Source organism: Passer montanus, unplaced genomic scaffold, assembly GCF_014805655.1.
Source record: "Passer montanus isolate IOZ18808 unplaced genomic scaffold, ASM1480565v1 scaffold55, whole genome shotgun sequence".
NCBI lineage: Eukaryota > Metazoa > Chordata > Aves > Passeriformes > Passeridae > Passer > Passer montanus.
Genome location: NW_024370485.1, coordinates 4,783,902 through 4,807,665, shown reverse-complemented (window position 1 = coordinate 4,807,665; position 23,764 = coordinate 4,783,902). Strand labels below are relative to the sequence as shown.

Below are 23,764 nucleotides of genomic sequence, written 5' to 3'. Positions count from 1 at the left end.
CGCCGCTGGGCCGCACCACCGCCGCCGCCGCGCGGGGGGCGCCGGCGCGTACCAGGTGCCGCAGGGGAGGGGCGGCTGCGCTGCCTGGCAGGGCAGGCCGGGCCCGCGGCAGGAAAGTGAAGGGCTGCTGGATTGAAACAGCTTGCAGAGAGAAGGGGTGGGGTGAATAGAAAAAATATTTTTATAATAATTTCTGAGTAACATAATAGCAAAGAACGGAATATTAAAAGTCAGACTACTTGAGTGCCCCTGCTCTGACGGGAAGCAGATGATCCTTTTCATTCGACATCATGATGGGAGGCTTGCCTTACGCCAGGGTATCTTCCTTATATGACCACTGCCTTATTACATAATTAAATTCACATCTAGTCATTAAGCTTATATTGTTTTGCTGGTGGCTTTTCAGAAATTCATTGAGCTGTGATGGTGAGAACCATCTTCCTATATCTTATTTTTTTTTAGTTATATCTACTTACCTTTCTCATCTAGAGTAGAAATCAAGAGTCACATAAATGATTTCTAGAGTAGAAATATTTTACTAGAGGTATTGGGCTTTTTTAACTGACTCCAAATCTGTACAATCACATCTTTCAAAGAGTGAAAATCACTGCTGCTGTCTCTGTGAACCTTTCTTTTATCAGCGACATGTTCAGTAGTCTCTGTTGGGTCTGTGAAAAAGAGCTAATGAAGGAAGAAGAGAAATGCTATAGAAAGAAACTTTGCTGTAGGAGCAGGGTTCAGGCTTGGTCTCCTAAATAACAGCTCTTCCTAGAACAGTTAACAAAGTCTGTGAATATAATGCATACACTAATGTTAAAAACATGCATTAAAAAAACAGCTTCTAATTTGTGACACAAAATGTACTGTACACTTGCTTCTTCATGGTTTTTTCACTTCATGCCTTCATGTTATCTTTTTTCCCTTCTATCTTCTCCCCACTCTTAATTTTTGCAATCACCGTCTGGGCTAAATTAGCAACATTGTTTAAAAAAGTTATTCACATGAGAACACTGTAGAGAGGTTTACTCGTGTGAGTTCCTTGATTAACTGTCATTCTATTTTCTATTTCAACTAAGTTGGACTGGCTCTTCCCTCGAGATCTGACATTTTAATTAATACAGTCTGCATCTATTATATATTCATATATCCTAATACAATATTAATTATACATGAATATGTTCTTTCTCTCACTTCTGAGTGAAGAACAAACTGTCTCACACAGAAGGCATGGCCAGACAGACCCAAAGAGTGTTTTGACATAACGATATGCTAATGATATACTGCAATTGTTATTCAGCCTGTAGCAACAAACAGCTTAGGGACTGATGGTTTTCATGACTGCAATTTGTTTACGAAACCAAAAGGCCTAGTGAGGAAGGGCTGTTTCCACCTCAGTATTCCCAAGAAGGCAGATTGGTTGATGCTGGACTTTATTCAGGGCTATCTTCAGTGTGGCAGCCTTGTGGGGAGCTAGCAGGACACATAATGAGTATGAAAAAGCAATTTAAATGTTTGAAATAAAAAACTATGTTGTGAAGTGACTTTCCTTGAAAATAAGGAATCTACTTCTTCAGTGTGTTCAAAAATTATAGAATTCAAATGAGTTTGATGGACACTGGTCATTAACTACTGAATTCCTTTTTGTTTTTCATTTATTTCAAAATTAATTACGAAATATTTGGCATATAATGATAATAATAAAAAACTACCAGGCAAATAAGAACGTACTTTGTATTAATTGAGAAAGCAATGTTTGACTTTACAACGACCCCACTGCTCCAGCTCTGACTTGCAGCAAGGATCCCATATGTGCTTCTTGGGTCAGAATGATGAGCTGTGGAATATTATGTTCTACAATGAAGTGATAATTGAGAAACTCATCCTAATTTATGCTATTGTTAAAATCTGTGCTCAAAAACTGTTCAGTCTCCACATGCTACACCTTTTAGAAATAAATTTAGTGTAAGACCAAGCAGAGAGGGATTCTAATCATGGCTGGGGCCTTGGCATACCTTGATCGTCAGTCACAGGTGGGGCCTCCTCTGCCAGGCAAGCTGTGACAGGACACAGCCTCAAGCTGCACAAGGGGAGGTTCAGCTTGGACAGCAGGAGGAAACAAGCTGCACAAGGGGAGGTTCAGCTTGGAATTTTTCCACCAACAGGGCTGTTAAACATTGGAATGAGCTGCCCAGGGAGGTGAGGGAGTCACTGTCCCTGGAGGTGTTCAGGAAACAAGTGGATGTGGCACTCAGTGCCAGGGCCTGGCTGAGATGGTGGTGGTCAGTCAAAAGCTGGCCTCGGAGGCCTTTCCAACCTAAATGATTCTGTGATTCTATTACTGAGGTTATTATGTCATTCAAAGTGAGGACAGAAAGGCACGAAGGGAAACATATGATGCATGTGTCTCTTGTTGATTTTACTTTCTGTGGATCTTAGCAGAATAAATATTTTAGGAGAAAGAAAAATGGCAGTTCTTAAAAGTACTGTCTGGAATTCTTGAGGTTGTACTGCTGATTTGGGTCCTCTGCCTTTTACTTGAGACATTAATTCTATTGAGACCACTCTTGCTGTTGCTATGTCTGTGAAGGTGTAGATTTGAGCTGCAATCCACAGGTGGGTTTATTTTCAGATCTGCATCTAGAGCTGCCCTGCTAAGGCTCCAAAGGGTTCTAGCGAGTGGCTGCCGTGTAACCAAGGAGCAGGTCCAGGGAAACCCGCGGTGCCGACAGCGGGTGGTTTGAGCTCTGTAATTAACAGCGTGCGGAATTCACCGCTGGTAATGACTTTACTAACGGCGCGCCAGCAGGGACCATTTTAACCCGTTCTGCTGCTTGACAGCCCGCTTGGGCGCGGCAGCGCCGCACGGCCGAGCCGCTCTCTCCGGCCCGGGGGTGCCTTTTGACCGGCGCGGCCGGGCGGCACCGGGCAGCACGAGCCCTCGCTCGGCGTCACGGCGCCGGCGGGCGCTGCCTGCGCACGCGCTTATGTAAGCGCCGCGCGCGGAGCCCCCGCGGGCACGGCGCGCGATACATAACAGCCCCGGGGGCGCGCGCGCCTGCGCCTCCCGGCGGAAGCGGCGCCGCCAGGAGCCGCCTCGCGGCCCCGTGCCCGCCCCGCCGCCCGTCCGTGCTCGCCCGGCGGCGCCGGGCCATGAACGGCCCCGCGGGCGGCGGCGGTTCCCGCTGAGCGCCCGCACCCGGCATGGGGGTGAACGCCGTACACTGGTTCCGCAAGGGGCTGCGGCTCCACGACAACCCGGCGCTGCGGGAATGCATCCAGGGCGCCGACACGGTGCGCTGCGTCTACATCCTGGACCCCTGGTTCGCCGGCTCCTCCAACGTGGGCATCAACAGGTGGCGGTGAGTGCGGGGCGCTGCGGGGGCCCTAATCCCCGCGTTATGTATTCGGTCACGCTGCCGCTCCGCCATCCCCTCCCCTCCGCGCCCGATTGGGCCGCCGCCAGCGCCGGCTTCCCTGGGCTGCTCGCCCTCCCCCGGGCCGGCCGCGTTACACAGCCAGCCCCGCGCCGGCCCGGGCTGCGGCTCCCGCGGCGCACGTGGGAGGGACGGGGGAAAGGAGCCGGGGAGCCCGTGGCGGAGTGCGGACCGGCGGGCTGCGGCTCCCCGGTGAGCGGGGCGCTTATTCTCGCTCCCGAGGGCGGCGGAGCTCCGAGCGGGGCTGCTGCCGGGCGGAAAACCCGGAGGCCTTGCACCATCTCAGGAACTCTGGGCAGCCGGGAACCCCAGGGCGACTCCGTCCTGGAGAAACTCTGAAGCTGCTCGCTTAGCTCAGAAGTACTTTTTCAGAGTAGCGTTCCTGCACGGAAGGGCATCACAAAATATCCTGAGTTGGAAGTGCCCCACGAGAATCCTGGGGTCCAGCTGGCCCTGCATAGAACGACCCCAAGAAACCCACTGTGTGTCTGAGAGCGTTGTCTGAATGCTTCTCGAGCTCTGGCTGGCTCGGTGTGCGGTGTCCCTTTCTGGAAAGTGCAGATTTGTTCCTGAGCCGTCAAGCCAGTTGTAATTCTGCTACCCGATATAAAAATGAACTTTACTGTGGAGCTGTAACTGACGCTTGCATGCTAAATGTGTGCCATAAGGCAGAGGTTAATAGGACTTCTGTGCATGCCTGCCATGTGAGATTAGTTAAAACATCACTAGGAATCTGAAAATTGTTACCCTTGTAAAATGGTTGATAATGTAGAAAAGTTTGTATAACATCTGTCCCTCCAATGTCAGGAACTTGAAATGCTAGTGAACTTAACCTGCACAGACTACAATGCTAAGAAGTTGCCTAAGTATGGAACAAGCACAATGAAACTTATTGTAACACTGCGTCATAGAAGAATGACAAAGTTTAGAAACTTAAGGTTTCAGTTGTGTTTGCTTGAAGGATTGCTCCTTTCACATTTAATAATTTGTATCCTAGCTTATGCTTTACCAACCAGGTAACTTACCTTTGGAGGTTCTGAGTTTCTAGATTTTTTTTCAGATTTTGAGAGGTTTTCCTTACAATCTTCTTGTTTTCAAGAGATAGAAGTACTAAAGATGCTTTTTGTAAACATTAACTTGATGGTTATTTAATTTTCACTGACAAAAATAACTTATTAATAACTCTTAGATACTTCCCTTATCTAAGATTCATGATGTTAATTTATTTTATAAGAGCCTTTTAAATTGTTTTTGTTTTGAAGGGATAAGTTTTTTTTAATAACATTTTGTCTTACTGAAGAAGCTCAGAGGTCTTAATTTTGTGGGTGAAACATGAACAGCTACTCAAGTTTTAAAAGATTGTGGACAGCTGACACAGGTCTAAGTGTTAAGGAAATCACACTTTAAGAATACTTCGTAGGTCTCTAATGTGCCCTGCAATTGAAGTGCTGAACAGTTTTTGGTTGTATTCTCTGTGCTAGTGAATGATAGACAAATGTGAACTTTGATTCTAGCAGAAGGAAGTTCATGTCTTCAGTGCTGTTGCCCTGGTTCTTCAATGACTGTGTAATATGATCATTAGCTAATAGAGTCCTTGGGTACATCTGTGTGTGATGTATTGCTGGTTGGTTTGCTCAAACAGTGTTTTAGTGTTTTAGAAGGCAGCTAGTCCTTCCACTGCATTTTGCATTTGAAGAAAAATGCCTGGTTTTAGTTGCTGGTCAGAGGCACTGAGTTTGGAGTAGATTACAACTCTCCTGTCCAAAGCACTTCAAGCAATCTCCTGGTACTCAAATACCCTCGAGGCACATGCTGCACATGGATTTGAGTGGGAAATCTTGCTGCCTGCATAGCCTGGTTTTGTGAAATCATCAGGTTTTTTTTTTTCAAGTCTAAAAGTAAACTAGCTTTATAAAATAACTGTCTGCTAAAGCTGTATGTTTATTAAGGTTCTTCTCAATAATTTTTTATTTAAATGGACAGTTACTAGTTTGGTATGAATCCACTTGAGGTTCCAGTGGTTTTAATGAGATGCTTTTAACCAGTGCAGACACATACATTCCCAGTAAATGTACACAAGATATATGGTGCAGTTTTTTGGTTTGCCAATCTCATTTGGCACTTATAATTAATGAAAAGACATTTTATGTTCTTTTTCACTTGATGACTATGATCAAAATTGTTTCTTACACACCTGTTGAGTTGGGTGTTGTAGTCAGAAACATTTTATTTGAGACTAGGAGCAGAAGCCCTTCAGCATTAGGAAGGTGAGTCAAATTTAACCTCCTGGTGTGAATTTACAGTGGTCCTTTCTTAATTTGAGTTGATTGACACCAAGTGCTTGTTGTCCTGGTGCCCTGGGCAAAGCTCTTCTCTGTCAAACTGTGACTAACACAATCTACATGAGGAAAAATGGTGAAAGAATACAAGAAACCAGGAGGTTTAGTTTCTTGTTAGAATATTGTCATTCTGCAGGGTCACCAGTTATGGTTTATATTAACAAATGTGTGTTAAATCTGGTAAATAGCAACCTTTAACACATAGGTGCTTTCTAATTAACTTTTTTCTTTAAACAGTCATGTAACAATCAGGGACTAATATTTTTGTGTAATTGCACTATTGAGCAAGTCTAATTACTAAGCAGTCACATGGTCTTACTGACCTCCTTTCTCCTGGCATTCAGCCTACCTGTTCTAAATTCGTGAATGCTACGTAACAAATGCCAGGACCTCCCTCACCTCACTTCTTTTTTTTCTGGGTCTGTTCTGTTTCTTCTTATTGTTCCTTTTTTCCAAGCTGTCAAATAAATCAAGATGTGCTTTCATTGAAACATGCTTTTTCTATGGGATGAGTTCACAGTGTTGTTCACAGATCAACACTTGAGAGAGAGAAGTTACTTGGTGCAGTAAAAGGCGATGTAGAAATGGTGGAGGGAGATGCCAAATGTTAAAATCACACTAAGGCTCTCTTAAAATTTTGTCAGTTGCCCTTAAATGTTAGGAACCAGAATTAGCTTGCATCTAATTGTGTCAACAAAGCAGGCAAAGAATGTAACTTGCATACTCCAACAAGTAACCATTACCTACTTCTGAAAAAATGTGTTCGTATGTGGTCACAGACTTTTCCATATTAAGGAGAATGGGATCTCATGCTTAACAACATCACCTAGGGGAGAGCTTCATTTAGCCCTGGTTTTAGTACAGAGTCACAGTTGATCACAATACCTGCAAAGAAATGCAAACATTGTTAGTTGCTGCATAAGGATTTACTTTGGGTAATAATTTACCTCTTCTGGTTTGTCTTTTTGGATATGTATGTCTGTCTTTGATATGGTAGTTAAAACACTTCTTTTTTTTTAACCATTCCTGAAAAGAGCAGATTTTACTTTTAAAATAAGAGTAATTGAATTTGCTTTGTATATCTCTTAGATTTTTTGAGAATATTGTTGTGTTCAACATCCTTCAAAGTTAGCTGCTGCTATTATGGCAGATACTGGTAATGACTTTTGAGAGAGAAGAGGGGTGATTTTTTTTTTCCACATTCAGATTTCAAGCAATTAAAGAAAAAAAACCTGAGGAAAAAAAAGTTTCATTTCCAGGTTTTGAAAATATACTTACAGTTTCAGCTTACATAGTTATGATTTGCCCAATAGAGATGTGTTTGTTGGATGGGGGATTGGTGGAAAAAATTTGTCAATATAATTAATTTATGAGTGATTTGAATTTTATATGTGTAATTCAGGCAGACAAAGTTTGTGTATTATACTTCATTAATTTTTTGTGACATGCTTAATATATGAAAAGGGATGCATAGAAATATTTATGACTTCCCTGATGAAAATATCCCTTTAAGTTTGCTTTTGTTGTGTAGCACTTAGATTGAAAATCTATTTGATTTATGAAGTATTTTACATGAATCCCACCAAAGGCTCTCTGTCATTCCCCTCGATTAGGCAGGGAGTAGAAAATACAACAAAAAGCTTGTGAGTCAAGATAAGGACAAAGAGAGATTTCTTCACCATTACCATCGTGAGGGAAATGAATTAGTTTATTACCAACCAAATCAGAATAGGGTAACTGAAAATAAACTAAATTCTTAAAGCGCCTTCTTCCCACTCCTCACTTCTTTCTGGGCTCAACTTCACTCCCATTTTCTCAACCTCCTGTCTCTGAAGAACAGAGGCGTGAGGAATGGAGGTTTTGGTCAGTTCATCAAATGTTGTCTCTGCTGCTTTTTCCTCAGGGAAGGATTCTTCACACTCATATTTTCTCCACCACGGTCCTTCATGGGCTGTAGGTGGACAGCCTTCTTCTCAGTGTTCTTCACCACAGGCTGCAGTGACATCTCTGCTCTGGTGCCTGGAGCTTGTCCTCCCCCTCCTTCTTCCCTGATTTAGGAGTTTGCACAGTGTTTCTCTCTCATATTCTCATGCCTCTTTGGCTTCAATAGCTCCTGAGCAGTGATGTTTTCCTCCTGTCACATATGTTATCCCAGAGGCACTACTTTGGCCAGCGAGCAGCAGGTCTGTGTTGGAGCTGTCTGGCATTGGCCTGGAAAGACAGACAGAAAGCTTCCAGCAGCTTCTCACAGGAATCCACCCTGGTAGCCCCCGGTACCTTGACTTGTGGCCATGCAAACCCAGTGCAACCCAGCATACCCTCTAATGAGTGCCTTCAACTCTAGACTGGCGTGTGCCACTTGGAGCACTTCTGTTCATCCAGCCCACTAAATCGAGGGTGATTAATCTGTGAGAAGTCTGTAGCTTCCTTCCAGAAGTTGCATTTTTGGATGGGAACTCTGTGTTAGGTTGGAGAAACCCCCCAGTGCCACACCCCTAAGCTGTTCACCTATTCTCTTCCACAAAAACTATTTTTTACCCCAAAAGTGCCTGCAATTCAGCAACTCCCTCTATAATTTGTGTTATAAGATCTAGCCCTATGATTTACAAAGTACGTCACTGAAGCACACTGACGTATGTCCTCATGGGTTTAATCCTGCACTGTTGATGAAAGGGTTGGTTCCACCCTTTTATGATGGCACACAACCCTGTGGTGAGCCAGTTTAGCTCATCAATCTGTCCAAAAGAGATTAATTACCAGTTTTGGTGGGATTAGCTCTCTGGTAGATTGTGCCAGCAAAAAGGTCACCATAGTAGTAGTGAAGAGGCAAAGAGTGGGAAGGGCAGGTACCATTTCTTTCAGTGGCAATGTAGATTTGAGTCACATTACAATGGTCATATCACTCTTGGCCTGCATTGCTCATGCCTGCAGTAACCACCAGGTGTTTTTGGAAAGGGGATTATTGGTTTCTTCTGTGGCTTGCCATTTTTTGACACTTTTTGAAATTATATTGCTGAAAATAAGTATTGGCCTTTTTTACTGTGCCGGGAAAAGATGCAATTTCTTTTTTGTCAAACTGTCAGAATGTGAGAAATAAGCCTTCTAGCTGAGAAATTACACTGTGCTTGTTTCCTTATTTTGGTGAATGGTCTTGTATCACCAGATTCTGTAAAGTAACTGTTATTCAATGGGACAAGAAGACTGCACGGGTGGGTGTGGAGGGAGCAGGCAATACTGCAAATTGAATTGTGCTCAGTAAGTTGGTTTTTCCAAAATAGCAATTACTGTAGGCCAGAAGAATTATGGTGAGCATCTGTACAATCTGGACTCCAAGGTTTGTCTTGAAGGAGTCTTAATTCCTCAGGTTAAGAAATTTTGAGGTTTTAGACATCTGGTTTTACATCACTAATCTCCAGGTTTAATGATGTCCAGAGAAGATCTGGGTCAAGTGTTCTTGATATATAATAGTATGTGGACTTTGAGTATTAAGGGAGAAATGTGATTTTGAAACATGTCCACAGGAGTTTTTTAGTCTTCCTTCTCTTGGGACCAGTAGTCTATTTTTGCTTTATTTTACAAAAGTATCAGTAGATCACATTCTTTATTTGAGTAGAGCAAGGTAATCTGTGCACACCTCATAGTGTTTCCTGCTCTGGTCACAAACTGATAGGGTGATAACCCCCAACAAACACCATCTGTGATGAATGTGAAAGCAGCTTTTTTAAGGCAATCAAGAATTCAGAATTTTTTTTCCCCTTTACTGATCAGTATGTGGCAGTGTCAATGAATTCTGCATCTGCTCTTCAAAGCAATTCTATATTATCATTGTATTTTGGACATTTTAATACAATAAAATGTATTTTCCTCCAGTTTGGGAAAATGTCTTTATCCCACCAAATGGAAGCTACTCTTTAAATATATTATGCAAATATTGCAGAAAAGCCTGTTTATCATTGTGCACTGCCTGAACTTTTCAGTTTCTAGCAGTTTATCTACAGCATGGAAGCCTTTATTTTCAGAACTGGTTCTTTTCCATACTGTGTCTCAGTGCCTGGCAGGTTTTCAGGTTAGTTATATAACCTGTGATAGGAGGAAGGTCAAGCTGCCAGCAAAGTCGGCCATTTTTTCAGTGTAGAAGTCACTCTGAATTCTGTGATGTTATGAATTTGCATACTGAAGGAAACCCTTTGGTTTTGGGAATTTTGTGATCTTCCCATAGTGACCTAAAAAAAGGCAGAAGTCAGCTTTAGCGTGAGTGGGTTGTGTAAGTAGTGTAAGAGTATGTGGCTTTGGGTTCCATGGGCTTAGTAATTTGCTTTTATCACATTTTAGCAGGTTTAACAGCCATACCTTTGGTTACTCCTAGGAAAGAACTGGATTTGATTACCAGGGTAAGAACTTCATAGTATTTTGGTGCAATACATTTCACTTAGATTTCTCAGAACTCTTAATTTAACATGGAGCAAGGTTAGTTTCTGTGCTTCTGTGTACTTTTGGCTTTCACGTTCTTTGCAATCTAGGTCAAGAGGTGAGTTGTAATTGCAGTGTTCTTCTAACCCTGAAGCCTCCATTTGTTTTTCAGGTCACCATAAAGCATTTGCTTTCACTGCTTTGGAGTTTTGTGAGTGTAAATGATTTTTTATAAGGGAGCAAAGCTTCAGTGGAGGTGAAGGATAGACTGGAAAGGACAGGTCGATATTTCAGTGTTCTGTTTCAAGTGTGTAAGTGGAGATGGCTGTGGCAAAAGTCCGCATGGCTGTCTATGCTTTTCGAACAGTTAAAAATCAGAGTGCGTTCCAGTTACCAGTGGAGATAATAAAAACCAATACATGAGCTTTGTTAGCATTAGGTTAGAGAGTAGGTGAGCTGCAGTGAACAGAACTTCCTAAAGTATGCCTTTTTTTTTGTAAAATCTGTACTTTTTTTTTTTTTTTTTACTATTTACTTTAATATTGCATTAGTATTTGAAAGGTCTAAAATTCAACATTGGTAAACCTGGGTAGGAAATAAGAATTTCATAATACTCAGGGTTTTGGAAGTAAACTAGTAAATTCAGGTGTCAAACTGTTGCTTAAAATCTCTTTGAAAAGTGCTAGTGCAACAACTTTTTTGCAGTAAGAAAAACCTCTTCAGTTTTATCAGAGATGGAGGGGATTTCTTCCACTGGACATTGGTTAGGATGTGTCCTGCATATCAAATTTCTGTATTAACAGATATGTGATGTACACCTAGGCTTTTGTGTTATGCATTGCTTCCTCCTACAACTAAACTAGAGAAATTTTCTAGACCTGTTTTAGAAGTTTACCTCAGTGTTTCTTAATTTATAGAAAAGCATTTCCCTTCCTATTCATTCTCATGCCTTTCTTCTTTAACATCTGTATGTTTGTGGCTCTTTCACAGACATGAAAAGTAAAGGCCATAAAATTCTTGCACTGGAAGGTTTGTACCCTTTCAGAACACAAACCTGTATCCCTTCAGAATTAAAATCAGAAATGTTGGAAAAATTCTATTTAAGCTCATATGGAGAAGTTGTGAAGTATGAATATGTTATTAATTCTTCAGTGATGGAGATGAAATATCTTCAGTACAGGTTACTTAGGAGCAATTCCTGTAAGGAAAACTTGTGTTTTTCTATCTGCTATCTATCCAGTTTATGAAATCCATGACCTAGGAAATGCTTTATTTTTTATAGTTAGGAACTTGTGGAGTTCAGTGCTTGCAGATTTTTTTTTTGGTTTCTCAATGCCAGTGTTCTACTGACCTTATCGGTGAGGGGTAAACTGTGCTGCAATTGAGAGAGAGAAAAAGTGACTGAAAAAAACAGAAATAAGAGGGTAATTTGCATCAGACAGAGAAATAAATAAATAGGCAACAACAGAAATAAGAGGGTAATTTGCATCAGACAGAGAAATAAATAAATAAATAGGCAACTTGTTCATGTAGGCTGCTTGTTGCTTCATGCCTTGTATAGTGCATAAAACATGATCATGGTCTGAATGGTTGCAGTTTTGCTGTGCACTAAAGATACAGAACGTCATGGCAAACATCTGAATTTCACAATCTGTGCAGTTCTGAAGTGCTGGGGAAGCATCCAGAGAATTGCGAGACTGGATTTTTTAGGGCAGCTGTCATTGAAAATGGCTTTGATTTCTAATATATTGGATTCATTGAAGAATGGACTAAATGTTTTCTTGCTATGTTCTCTGTGGAGTTTCCTCTGCATTGAAATTTTCTGTCTGTAAATCCTGTGACATCAAATTGATTTCTAATATATTGGATTCATTGAAGAATGGACTAAATGTTTTCGTGCTATGTTCTCTATGGAGTTTCCTCTGCATTGAAATTTTGTCTGTAAATCCTGTGACATCGAGTGATTTTCTTTTCATTCTTTCTCCTTTATACTTTATGTTCTAGAGAACAAACAAACTAATTTTTTTTTTCTAGAAGTCTTAAAGCTGAAGAAAACATTGTGGCTTTTAGCAGAGATTACCTAATATTTTTCCCCTTTTTCCTGTCTCATGGGAGAAGCATGACTATGTTGGAAAACTGAGACATGCATTTAAAAGAAAATATTTTACACCATAATTTTTGCCATCCAGGTTTTGGAAGGGTCTTTCGGAGAGGAGGTTGCATTTTAATTTTGTTCTTTGTAAGTCTTGCTGTTAGTGAGCTCAAAAAGTCAAAATCATGCAAGTCTTAATGGAGCTCATCAAGCCTAGGATGGCATCTGAATTATTTGTTTTATTTGTGTTGCCTAGGGATAATTCCTGTGACGTTCCTTCATTGCTTTTCAGTGGATGACAGGCCGGGTCTAGTTTACTGGGCTTTATCCATGTTTCTTTTTACAGAGTGTAACTGTTTGCTGTTTACTGCTCTTGCACAGTATCTCCCAAATCCCATGAATGTTTCCTTAAAGGTCTCTATGAGAGACTTCAATTTTTTTTTTTTTTCTCTAGCATACTCTTTCATTTGTATGACCTGGAAACATTTCCTAGTATGTAATTTCTTCCATTTATGACAAGGGAAAAAGTTGTAAGTTGCTGTGATGTTGACAGTTCTATTTTAATTGCTTTGTGTTTTCCTCTTTTATTTCAAGGCTTTGTAACCTGAGGAGACCTGTGTAAAATTAATTTTCATCATATAGTCATGGTACTTTTCAGTGAGTAGGGTTCCTTTACTGGTTGAAATTTCCTTTCCGTAAGCTAGTTGCCAATAAATTTACCGTTGAGGAATACTTTATTTCAGCAGTAGTGTGTTAGTCTTCTAAACCATGAAGAAAATAATGAGTTTGTGAGGGATAATGTATATGTTTCTATTTTTACAATTTAGAATTTGGCTTTTTGCATTCTTTTGAATACAATTCCGCCAACCTTTCTTTTTCAGTCCTAGCATTGAAACATTGTGTTTGTTAAAGCAAAATTCTTCAATGCTGCGTTTGCAACATTTGAAGAAATTCTTACTCCAATTCTTTACTGCTTCCACAGGAGACAGCACGATGAAGCTTGCATTTTTGGTATTGGAGGTCACACTTTGAAACAGAAAAGTGTTACTAGTAATCGTGTGCTGCTCTTTCAGCAGCAGCCTCTCCTGTTTCTTTTCATAGTCCTGCACTTTTTTCCCTTCTATTAGTCTGTCTTTATTCCAGAATCCTACCTTTGCAGTTGTTGCTCTATGGCTTGTCAAGTGCAGTGGTGAAGTAAAAATAATTTTTAGGCTTTTTGGGTGTTTTTTTTTACTGTCTTGTTTGATGAGGACGGGATTTTCAGCAACAGTTATGTCATTGTAAGTGGCTTGTTCCCAAATGAAATGGTGCGGGAAATTCCAAAAAGTTTTCCACTTGCAGTACTATATTGTCACCAGTTGCAGTAGTTTTCCTGCTGAACTTAGAAATTTTAAGAATACCTAAGGTAAAGTAAGCTTTGGAGAGCCTTTTTGTGTGTTCTGTGTTTTTCTGCTTTCATCATATGAGCTGTAGTATCTGTCAGAAGCCTTTTGTTGACTGTAATTATGGTGTACTACATGGTAATGCCCAGCTTGCCTTTTCTTGGACTGAGTTTTATTTTGCTTGGAAGTGTTTGTCTCTTGTGTTTGTCTCTTTAATTTTACCTGGAATGAAAGCTTTTGAACTTGATTGAACACATTGATCAAAAAATACCTAAGTACAAGTCAGTGTGATTGATGTTTGAAGTCTTATTTCTACAGAGATAATTATTTCCTTCATTAGCTGAAGAGGTGATTTTTTTTTTCCTTTGTCGTAAGGAAAAATGCTGGTTTTAACAGGAACAGTAAATGGGGAGTTACGTGATTGTCAGCATTTCTTCCTTTATGGTACCTTTGTGTCTCCCCTCCAGTGCATGCAGGGTTAAATAGGGTTTAAAGATATGTGAGCTTTACCTGCCGGTTTTCTTTTATGCAGATTTAATGTTATTTAGAGCTGTAATAAAGGATGGTGTCCATTAGCCTGTGCTTGGCTGGCGGTACAGGAACAGCCTGTTTGTGCCGAAGTTTGGTGCCAGCTGTTGAGGCTGGCAGGGGACACGCTGTTCACGAGCGCCTGCTCCCTTTCACACCTTCCCCTTCCATTCTTTATCGGCTCCTCCGCCTCTGAGCGCTGCCGTGGCGCTTTCTGAGCTCCGAGCACGTATTGGGTTTCATGTAACCTTTAGCCACCGACACTTCTGAGTATGACAGAGGAAGAGCAAAACCGACCCGCTGCTTGTACCTGCTCAAATGAAGCCTTTCTGTGTCCCTGTTAGGAATAAAGTTCAGCTGTGGCACAGGAATCCTCTCGGAGCGGCTCCGTAGGGAAGGAATATTCGGATCTTGCTACAACGATTACATATAACAGGAAAAGTAGGTCATTGTGGCAGGGAGTAGTCCAAACAGCCGCCCGGTTGCTGCAGCAACGACCTACTTTACGAAACTATTTTTGTTGATTCATATTGAAATGTTCTTCTTGAAAGTGCTATAAGGAAATGATCAGGTTAGGAGATATGTAACAGTGGAAGCTGCGGGTTGTGTGGACTCCTCCTGCCCTCCTCCTTCCCTTCCGCCCCCCGCCCCCGTGGTCTTGCCCCCTGATGTTGAATATAGGAGGATTAAAGCAAATAAGGTTTGTTTCTGTTCGGGGTGACCTCTAATGGAGAACAGGTTTTTTTTGCCTGAATGTTCTGCATAACAATAATGCCTATCATTGGTGATTATGTTTCCAGAGTTCAGAGCCTAAAAATCTTCCCTTATAAATATTGTCTATCAAAATAACTTTAGAGTTAAAACAAAGCAAACAAACTAGAGAACCACCTTTTTCTTGGGAAAGATGAAATCTTCCTTGAACAGTGGAACAGGCTTCCCAGGGAAGTGGTCACAGCACCAAGCCTGGCAGGGTTCAAGAAGTATTTGGACAACACTGTCAGACACATGGTGTGATTCTTGGGGTTGTCCTTTGCAGGGCCAGGAGTTGGACTCACTGGTCCTTCTGGGCCCCTTCCAACTCAGGATATTCTATAATTCTGTGAGTATCACTCTTCTGGAATGCTCATAGTTTCTCTTGATATTCAACTGTGCTTATACTAATCACTTTTCTCCAATAAAGTTTATCCATGTTCAGGAAGGTGGGCTTGGTGCCTGCCTCTTTTTCTTTATTTTCTTTTTTTTTTTAATTGGCAATGCTGTCTAAGTCTTCTCTTTTGCTATTAATTGTAATCCTCACACAAGCAAACTGGAAAAAAGTACAGTGATTCTGTATAAAAGGATGTTCTCTATTTGTCTACCTTTATTCTTTCAACAAAGTAATAAAAAAAGCTGTCACTGGTGTTTAGGAAATGAATTTTGGAAATCCACTCCTGTCTTCTAAAAGGAATGGGTAGATGGAAAAAATGTAAAATTACAGTTGTTGCAGTAAAAGTTTCCTTCTTCATAAAATCTTTATCTAAACTACTATGACTTGGGCAGAGATGACTGAGTATGATTCCTTAGTTATCCGAATCTTCTACTTAACTGTCCTAGGTAATTTTTTAAGATCAGTTTAGTTACTTCAAGTGATGTACCTTCTGTTGGTCCTGACCTTCAGAGATCTGCTGAAATTGTGGCAGATGAAGAGAGCACATTTATCTAGAGGTTATTAGGATTTTTTTAATCTGTTGTGTCTTGAGCTGTACTTCAGTTCTGTTTCCTAGGACTTACGTGACTGAGCTCTTTGCATCTCCTGCATCAGCCTCTGCAGCACGAGTTGAAGAGTTACCTCCACTTGTCTGCCCACATGCTGAGACACTTGAGGACTAAGTGGAGGTTTTCAGGATTTATGCAGCTTGATAAACAAATCTGTGCTTCAGTTATTTGTTGGGGGGGTTGAAATGGTTTTTTTAAAGTTTTTTTTTCCTACATCATCATTGCTCAAAACCCTGAATAAATCCTCATCAAGTTAACCTTGTATTCAGCTATAAATACCTACATCATCATTGCTCAAAACCCTGAATAAATAAGTTAACCTTGTATTCAGCTATAAATGACTAAATTCAGCTTTGAAAGACTGGTTCAGAAAATTTTGGCATTTTGATTCATAATAGTAGCAATGGGAAGTTAAGACAATGCTGAATATCTGACCACCATAAGGTGACCACCAGTCAATTTTAATTAAGATTTCCAGGAATAGCTTCAGGATATTTTTTTTTCTCCATTCTCTAAACTTTCTACCAATTTCTGTACTTGCTAAAGGATTTCAGGTCTATCTTTAATTCTCTTCTATTAGTTTAATAGATTTTTGAGATATGGGAAGCCAGAGATGATAGAATTCTACGTTAAGGACTTGAAATTTATCCAGTGTAGTTGAGAAATATATTTATTTAAGCCAGTGTTTTATTTCTAGGAAACGGAGAACAGCAAAATTTTACTAGCAGTAATTGTAACCTTAAAGAAGTCCCTTTAATTTAAGAGAGGAAGAAGGTTTTATTGAAGTAAATGAAGGGCAGTATAAAATCTGTCCTTTAGAATCAGATTGCAAGACTATCTTGTTGGAGTGATCTTATCATGCTTGTTCTTTTTAAATGAGCCTTAGCTGTCATGGACAGCTTAGATTGCTGAAAATAATGTGGCTGAAATATTTTGTAAAGCAGGCCAGCTCTTGTTTAATTACATCAAGCCTTAAGAGCTGCCAATTTAAATAAGAAAACTTGCACACATGAGAATAAGTTGGTTTAAATTTATGTATGACCATGTCTGTACTCTCAAGTAACTCTAATTTTGTAATTTGCTTCTAGGTGATATTTCCCCAGTTGTTTCCAGTACAATTTGTTTGCTCTTGGTTTTCCTTTATGGATCCAACTTGTTTCTCTCCGGAGAGAACAGACATAAACAATTAAAGTCAAATAATAAGTACTTTGATTTATCAGATTGGAATTAGGGGATTAGAAAAAAATAAACACAGAATATGTACATTAAAGAACAGAAGACACTAAGAGAGAGATTTAGGAAGCTGTGAGCCTGTTAGTCTTGTATCACCAGCAGACTGACCTTTGTAACATGAAGTAATTTGAGATGTTAGTTTCAAGTTATATGGGAATACTTTAAGTGAGTAATGGGTGCCCTTTGAATGTGAATTTATGATCCAGGCTTCATAGAAGCTAAATACACCATTTGCTGTGATGTATGGCTCACAAAATAGGAACGAACTTCATAGTGCTATTTCACAGCATTACAAAGTGGTTGGGGTAGGAAGGGACTTGGGAGATCATCAAGTCCAACCCCCCCTGCCAAGGCAGATTCACCCAGAGGAGGTTGTACAGGATGTGTCCGAGTGGCTTTTGAGTATTTCCAGGGAAAGGGACTGCAACTGCTCTGGGGCCTGTTCTAGTGATCTGTCACTCCCACAATAAAGATGTTTTTTTTCCGATTCAGCTGGAGCTTCCTGTGTTCTAGTTTGTACCCATCATCCCTTATTCTGTCACTGGCTGAAAAGAGTCTGGCCCTTCTAGTTTGTACCCATCTAGTTTGTACCCATCATCCCTTATTCTGTCAGGGGATAGAAAAGAGTCCGGCCCTGTCCTCTTGACACCATCCTTAAGATATTTGTGTGCATTGATAAGATTCCCTCTCAGTCATCTCTTCTCCAGACTACACAGGCTGGGCTCTCTCAGCCTTTGCTCGTTAGGGAGATGCTCTAGTCCCCTTATCTGCTTTGTAGCCCTCTCCTGGACCTTCTCCGAGAGCTCCTTGTCATCCTTGAACTGTGCAGCCCAGCATACCCACCCACAGCCCTGGACACATCGCTCTGGTTGTGGCCTCACCAGTGCAGATCATCTCTCCAGACCTGCTGGCAATGCTCTTCCTAATGCATCCCCGGGTACCATTGGCCTTCTTGGCCAGAAAGGCACACTGCAGGCTCCTGGTTTAACCTGTTGTCTGCCAGGAATCACAGGTCCTTCTCTGCAGAGCTACGTTCCAGCAGGACAACATTTAACCTGTACTGGTACTTTCATGCACTTCTCCTGTTCTCCATGACCTTTCAAAGATGATGGAGAGTGGATGATGGCTTAACAATAATATCTGCCAGCTTCCTCAACACTCATGGGTGCATCTCATTGGGGTCTATGGATTTCTGGATGTCAAGCTTGACTGAAGGATATCTAATCTGATCCTCCTTGACCAAAGGAAAATCTTCCTTTTCCCGGACTTTCACTCTTGCCTCCGTGCTCAGGGATTCCTGGACTCTGGCTTTAACAATAAAGACTGAGCAAAGAAAGCATTCAGTGACAGTGCCTTCTCTGCATGCTTTGTCACCAGGGCACCCACTTGATTCAACAGTGAGCTCATGTTTCCCTAGTCTTCCTTTTGCTACTTGTAACAAAAGGTAGGAAAGAAGAAGCCCTTCTTGTCATGTTTAACATCCCTTGCTAGATTCCATTCCAAATGGACCTTAGCATTCTTGGTCATACCCCGCTTCTATTTCACCCAAGTGGCCTGACCTGTTTTCCATATTCCATAAACATTCTTCTGGTGTTTCAGTTTGGTCAGAAGCTCCTTGGTTATCCATACAGGTCTTCTGATGCTTTTAATTGATTTCTTATTAATAGAGATGCACTGGTCCTTACCTTGGGAGAAATGATGCTTGAGTATTAACCAGCACCCTTGGACCCCTCTACCTTTGGGAGAATTAACCCATGTGATTCTTCCAAGTAGGTCCTTGAAGCAGTCAAAAGTATATCTCCAAAAGTCCAGGGTTGTAATCCTGCCTATTACCCTGCTCCCTTCATCTTTGGGGGATTATGAATGTCTTTTGAAGAGGAGAAGTTATAAATCTCCTTTTGAAGAGGAGAAAAAAAAAATTGTGCGTTTCCTTCCTTTGGGGAATGCTAACCTTTAAAAGTTTGTTCAGTTGAAAAGAAATTAATGAGGGATGGTATGTAAGGAAATGCCAGCTTTTTGCCCAATGTGAGATAGGTTTGATTCAAATGAGTTTGTTGTTCCTAATCAAGCAGTACTGCTTGCTGTGGTTGATGTTCTATTCTTACTCCATATCTGAAGTAGTCTTTTTTCCTTAGTGTCAAAGAAGATGCACCCAAAAGGACTGAGCTTGGAGAGATTAAATTTTAAACATGGTTTTCTCTTGATTATTGTTCAAAGCCCTTTCTTTCATCTGTTTTCAAAGAATTGCTTTTTTTCTCCCTGAGAACCTCTTTTACAGCTGTACATGGGCTTGGATGTATCTTGCATTTGTCGTCCATCACAGCCCTGCTTTGGCTAAAAGATTATAACAGTAGTAAATATTAGGGGGAAAAAAGCCAAGTGGCACACATCATGGTCAGTATTGGGTATTGTTTTTGCAAGTGGATCAGCTATACTAAGTTATGAAAGATGCTGTACTCCTGAATTGCTCTCTAAAGGAGCTGTTTTTTCTTCGCTGACTGTAGAGCACCCCTTCAGGAGATTAGTTAACTCCCACAGCTACTTCACTTAAGTATCTAGAGTTTAATAACATAAACTTTTTCCTTCTCTTGTGTATAAGCCCAAAAGATAATACCTTTATGAAATGTATTATTGTATACCACTTTAGGATGTGGAAGTTGGATGTGGGATTCATTGAAACAATGTGGTACAATAAGGGATGCCTCTGTGACCTTGATTTGGTAACAGGAAAATGCTACTGAGGCTGGCTGCCAAAGGATGCTGTGGAGTGTACATAACACTTAAATCCTGTCTGAGCTTAATCTTCTTACAGTTTCGTAAGAATATACTGCTTGCACTAAGACATGTTAGTTGGTGACAATCCAACAGGAAAATATCTTGGTAAAATACTAAATATTTGTATAAAGGGACATCAATATTGAGGTACTCTTCAGTGCCTCATACTCAGTTTTGGTTTTTGATTTGGTATTCGCATTGTGATTCCTGTTGAAATTAGTATGAGGTGTATATTTGACTTATACTGAAATCTCCTTATAACCTAATCAGACATATGGCAAAGTATGTGTGAAAGAAAAGTGCTCTTGCTCTCTCTCTGAAGAGAAATAAAGGGTACGTGATTTGTGTGATTAATACATTAAGGTCTAATGCTGTAAATTATATTCTCTAATAAAATGTGGTTGGTATTAAATAGTGTGTAATATTCTTTTTTATTGAATCCAGCTCTACAAAACTCTGACAGATGAAGGAGGAGTACGTGATAGCATTGTTGGAAAAAACAGTTGAACAGGGTAGTAAAGCTAGCAGATATTAGGCTGCCTGAGATAATTCTGATAGACAAAGTCTGGGTGACAATCAAATACCCGTAACAACATTTTTTGTTTGACAGAGCTTTTCTATTGATGAAAATCAATGGCTTGGTGTGAGGACTAGTGGATAGATAAAAGGTATTTAAAAAGAGATTAAACACAAGTTTGGATGGGTTGCTGGAAGTTGATCAGTCATAGGTAAAAAGTATTAAACTTAGGAACAGAACAAGTTTTAGCGCTGTTCCTTTTCACTCAAATTCTTAAACTTCCTCTCAGAATGAGAAAGGCTAGCTGAATTCCTATATTTTATGTGTCTGTGCAGTCTAACACTCCTGCTAATGGTCAAATTCAGAATCTGGATTAGTTCAGAAAACTTATTCCTAATGATTTAGCCCACTAACATTTTCAGATGTGAATAGCACCTGCAAGAGAAGTCAGTGCATTTCAAGTCCCCTCAGTTCCCAGCAACTGCCTCATTTTGTACTGGCAAGGATGGTTATATCTGATTGTGGTTTCTGGGTGTTTATTACTCCTAAAAATAACCCAAAACAAGACTTAAGGGTAGCCTTAAATAGTGTGTCTGTAGGTATCCTTGCAGGTCTCCTCCCTAAATAAAATTCTTACCTTTCTAACAGGCTGCTCCTGACTTCTTCCCTCTATAGTCTTTAATCATGTTAATAGTGCAGGAATATAGACAGTAGAGCCAGGAACATTGTGTGGTGTAGTGCTTGCTTTAGGTCATTTTGTTAATGGTTAACTATGTTAACAATTACTTATTGAAGTTTTTTAATAGCTACTTTGATGGTATCAGTTTCTTTCAGTTGCATGGTAGCTGAAATTATGAGCTATATTATGCAATTATTGCCAGTTTCTGGCAATTAATTTATATTTTAGACCCCAAGCATACCTTGTATGATTGACAGCAAGGAAGGTTTATGGAGTTTCTTGAGTTAACTGCTGAGATTTTATGTGCATGTCTTTTAAAGAATGGAGTCTTCAGCAATTTTCATGAAAGTTCTGAATATCATAATTAGATGTTTCTTGCAAAATGTGAGTAATGCTCTCTAAGAATGTTGCTTGCAGACAGGGGTGCTTTGCATCAGCATCTTCCCCATGTTAAAATACCTAAGTCTTTTCTGCCTCTCTCTATCGTGTCAGTTGTACATGTACCTCACATAGTTTGCTAGTGTGAAATTATTAGTGAACATTTCCTTCTGGTTTGCCTAAGGGATGTTTGAGACTAAATACAGAAAACCAGGCTGACGGTCTAATCTGATAAAAATTATCTGGGCATCCTTTTTGTGTCTTAATAAAGTTTTTAGCTCATATAATTCATTCAAAGTGCAAAAGAAAGTGCTTTCCCATTGACTGGTAGGTTGAGGGGAAAAGAGTTTGTTTAGATTGCAGACTCAGAAACTTGTTATTATAGGGAGAGATTTAAATAGCTTCTCATTGCCAGAGTCTGGTATAAAGTATAGTAGAGTTTAAGCCTAGTAGCTCTTACTTCATAGCTGCTATGAATAAACTTTGCCTCTAAAGCTCATTTACTGAAAAGAAATACTTTTCATGAGATGGAGGTTTCATAATCATTTTCAATTCATAGACTAATTTACCATGCCTGTGAAAGGAATGTGTTTGTGAGCATTTTGGTGGATCTTTTCAGAGAAAAAGGTCAAGTAATTTTGCATTCAGTTAAAGATGCTGTGCTGCTTCTGTAAGTTTTAGGGGTACTAGTGAGAAAAAGAGGAGGTAAAAACTATGTTTATGACTAGTAGTTGATTTGATTGTTATGTTTCTTGGTATGTTTTTATAAGTGATTAGTTAAGAAGGTTCATATTTGATTGAATAAGGCTCTTTGCAGGGGAGATTGGTCTAGATGACCTTCAAAAGTCCCTTCCAACCCAAGCTATTTTGTGATTCTATAAATCTGTGTAAAGGCTTTTATGTTAGATGACTTCTTTTAACACTCTAATAAAAAAAAGCTTTTAGATGTAGTATAGCCTAAATGCAGTGGATGAAAACAAAATAAGTGATTAATTATTTACATCACATTTTGTTAAAACACATTTGGTTCCACTGAAAGAACCAAATATGCTTAATAAATGGCATGCTTCTTCTGAGTAACTGTGAGCTGAGTGTGTGTTCTGGAAGTCAAAGGCAATATTCTTTTGCATTGCTATTACTCTAGATATTGTAAGGTCACTAGAGTTTGATTTGGTCTGTTATTTTTGAACAATGTGCTTTCTGTGAGTCTTGCAACACAAGTTGTGGTTGGGCTGTTTTTAATTTGTTCTGGTTTTTGTTGAGGTAAGGGGGAGTGTGTGTGTCCCCTGGCCACCCTCCTGCTCTCTTCCTAAATATATTTAACAGTTTGAGTCTACACTGTTATTTTTGTTAAGTACCTGAAAGAGTTTTACGGAGATTGAAATGCTGGAGTGTGGTGAGAGATAAGAGAGATAATAGAGGGGATTTGGGGAACCAACAAATAGAGATTAAACAGTATTAAGGGCAAGTTTAGGGATCTTGGATGTGAATTGGAGACTGGGTCAGTGCATGTTACCATCTTGAATAGGATTTTGTTGCAAGCCCACACTAGAAGTTACATATTGTGATCAGTCAGGTAGGAAGAGAAGAGACTGAGAAAATAGAGGGAATTGAAATGCCAATAGGAAAAAAAAAATTTCCTGAAATACAGGAATAGTTAGGACTATTTTGTATTACCAGTTTCTTTACATAACCTTTCCCTCTACTCTGTCGGATGAGTTTAGACAACAAACAAACAAGCCAGTGTAACAACAACAAAACTCCATACAACCAAACCACAAAAAAGAAACCAACCAAAAAGCCTGACTCCCTGGATTATTCTAAAGGTATCCAGAACAGCATTGCAGTTTGTCTTCCTGGTGATTTGTGAAGTATACGTGAATGCACATGGTCCTTGAAAATGAGATTCACATGGATAAGACTAATTATCATTCCAAGTTTAAAAAAACACAAGAAAATGAAGCTGTAATTTTCAGTGTCCAAATAGAATTTACTTTGTCCTGGGGACATAGGGCTCAAGTTCTCTTTGATAGAAGCATATGCAACTCTCATCTGATTCTTAAAATAACTCCTGCATGGTTTCTAATTAAATGAGTATAGAGAAGTTTCTTCTTCTTCTTTCCTAACTACTGCAGAATTTTTTTCAAAACAAAACTGAGGAAGGTGGGAAAAGCTAGGCTTTCTGGTTTATTCCAGTCATTAAACATCTAAACATGGTTTGCCAGCCAAGAAGCCATTGTAT

At 40.1% G+C, this 23,764-nt stretch overlaps 2 protein-coding genes across 3 annotated transcripts in view; one reads left to right on the top strand and one right to left on the bottom strand.

Moving 5' to 3' along the window:
- Nucleotides 1-27, bottom strand: part of MTERF2 (mitochondrial transcription termination factor 2) — a 6,709-nt gene extending 6,682 nt beyond the window's left edge. The window contains exon 1 of the mRNA XM_039725574.1: nt 20-27. The gene's annotated coding sequence lies outside the window, so the exon portion shown is untranslated. The remainder of the gene's footprint in view (nt 1-19) is intronic.
- Nucleotides 28-3,095: 3,068 nt separating this feature from the next.
- Nucleotides 3,096-23,764, top strand: part of CRY1 (cryptochrome circadian regulator 1) — a 40,324-nt gene continuing 19,655 nt past the window's right edge. Inside the window, exon 1 of one of the 2 annotated variants that reach the window (XM_039725572.1) lies at nt 3,096-3,359. In XM_039725572.1, the coding sequence (XP_039581506.1) occupies nt 3,202-3,359 (158 nt within the window). In that variant the 5' untranslated portion in view covers nt 3,096-3,201. The remainder of the gene's footprint in view (nt 3,360-23,764) is intronic. The other variant, XM_039725573.1, reaches the window with a different exon arrangement.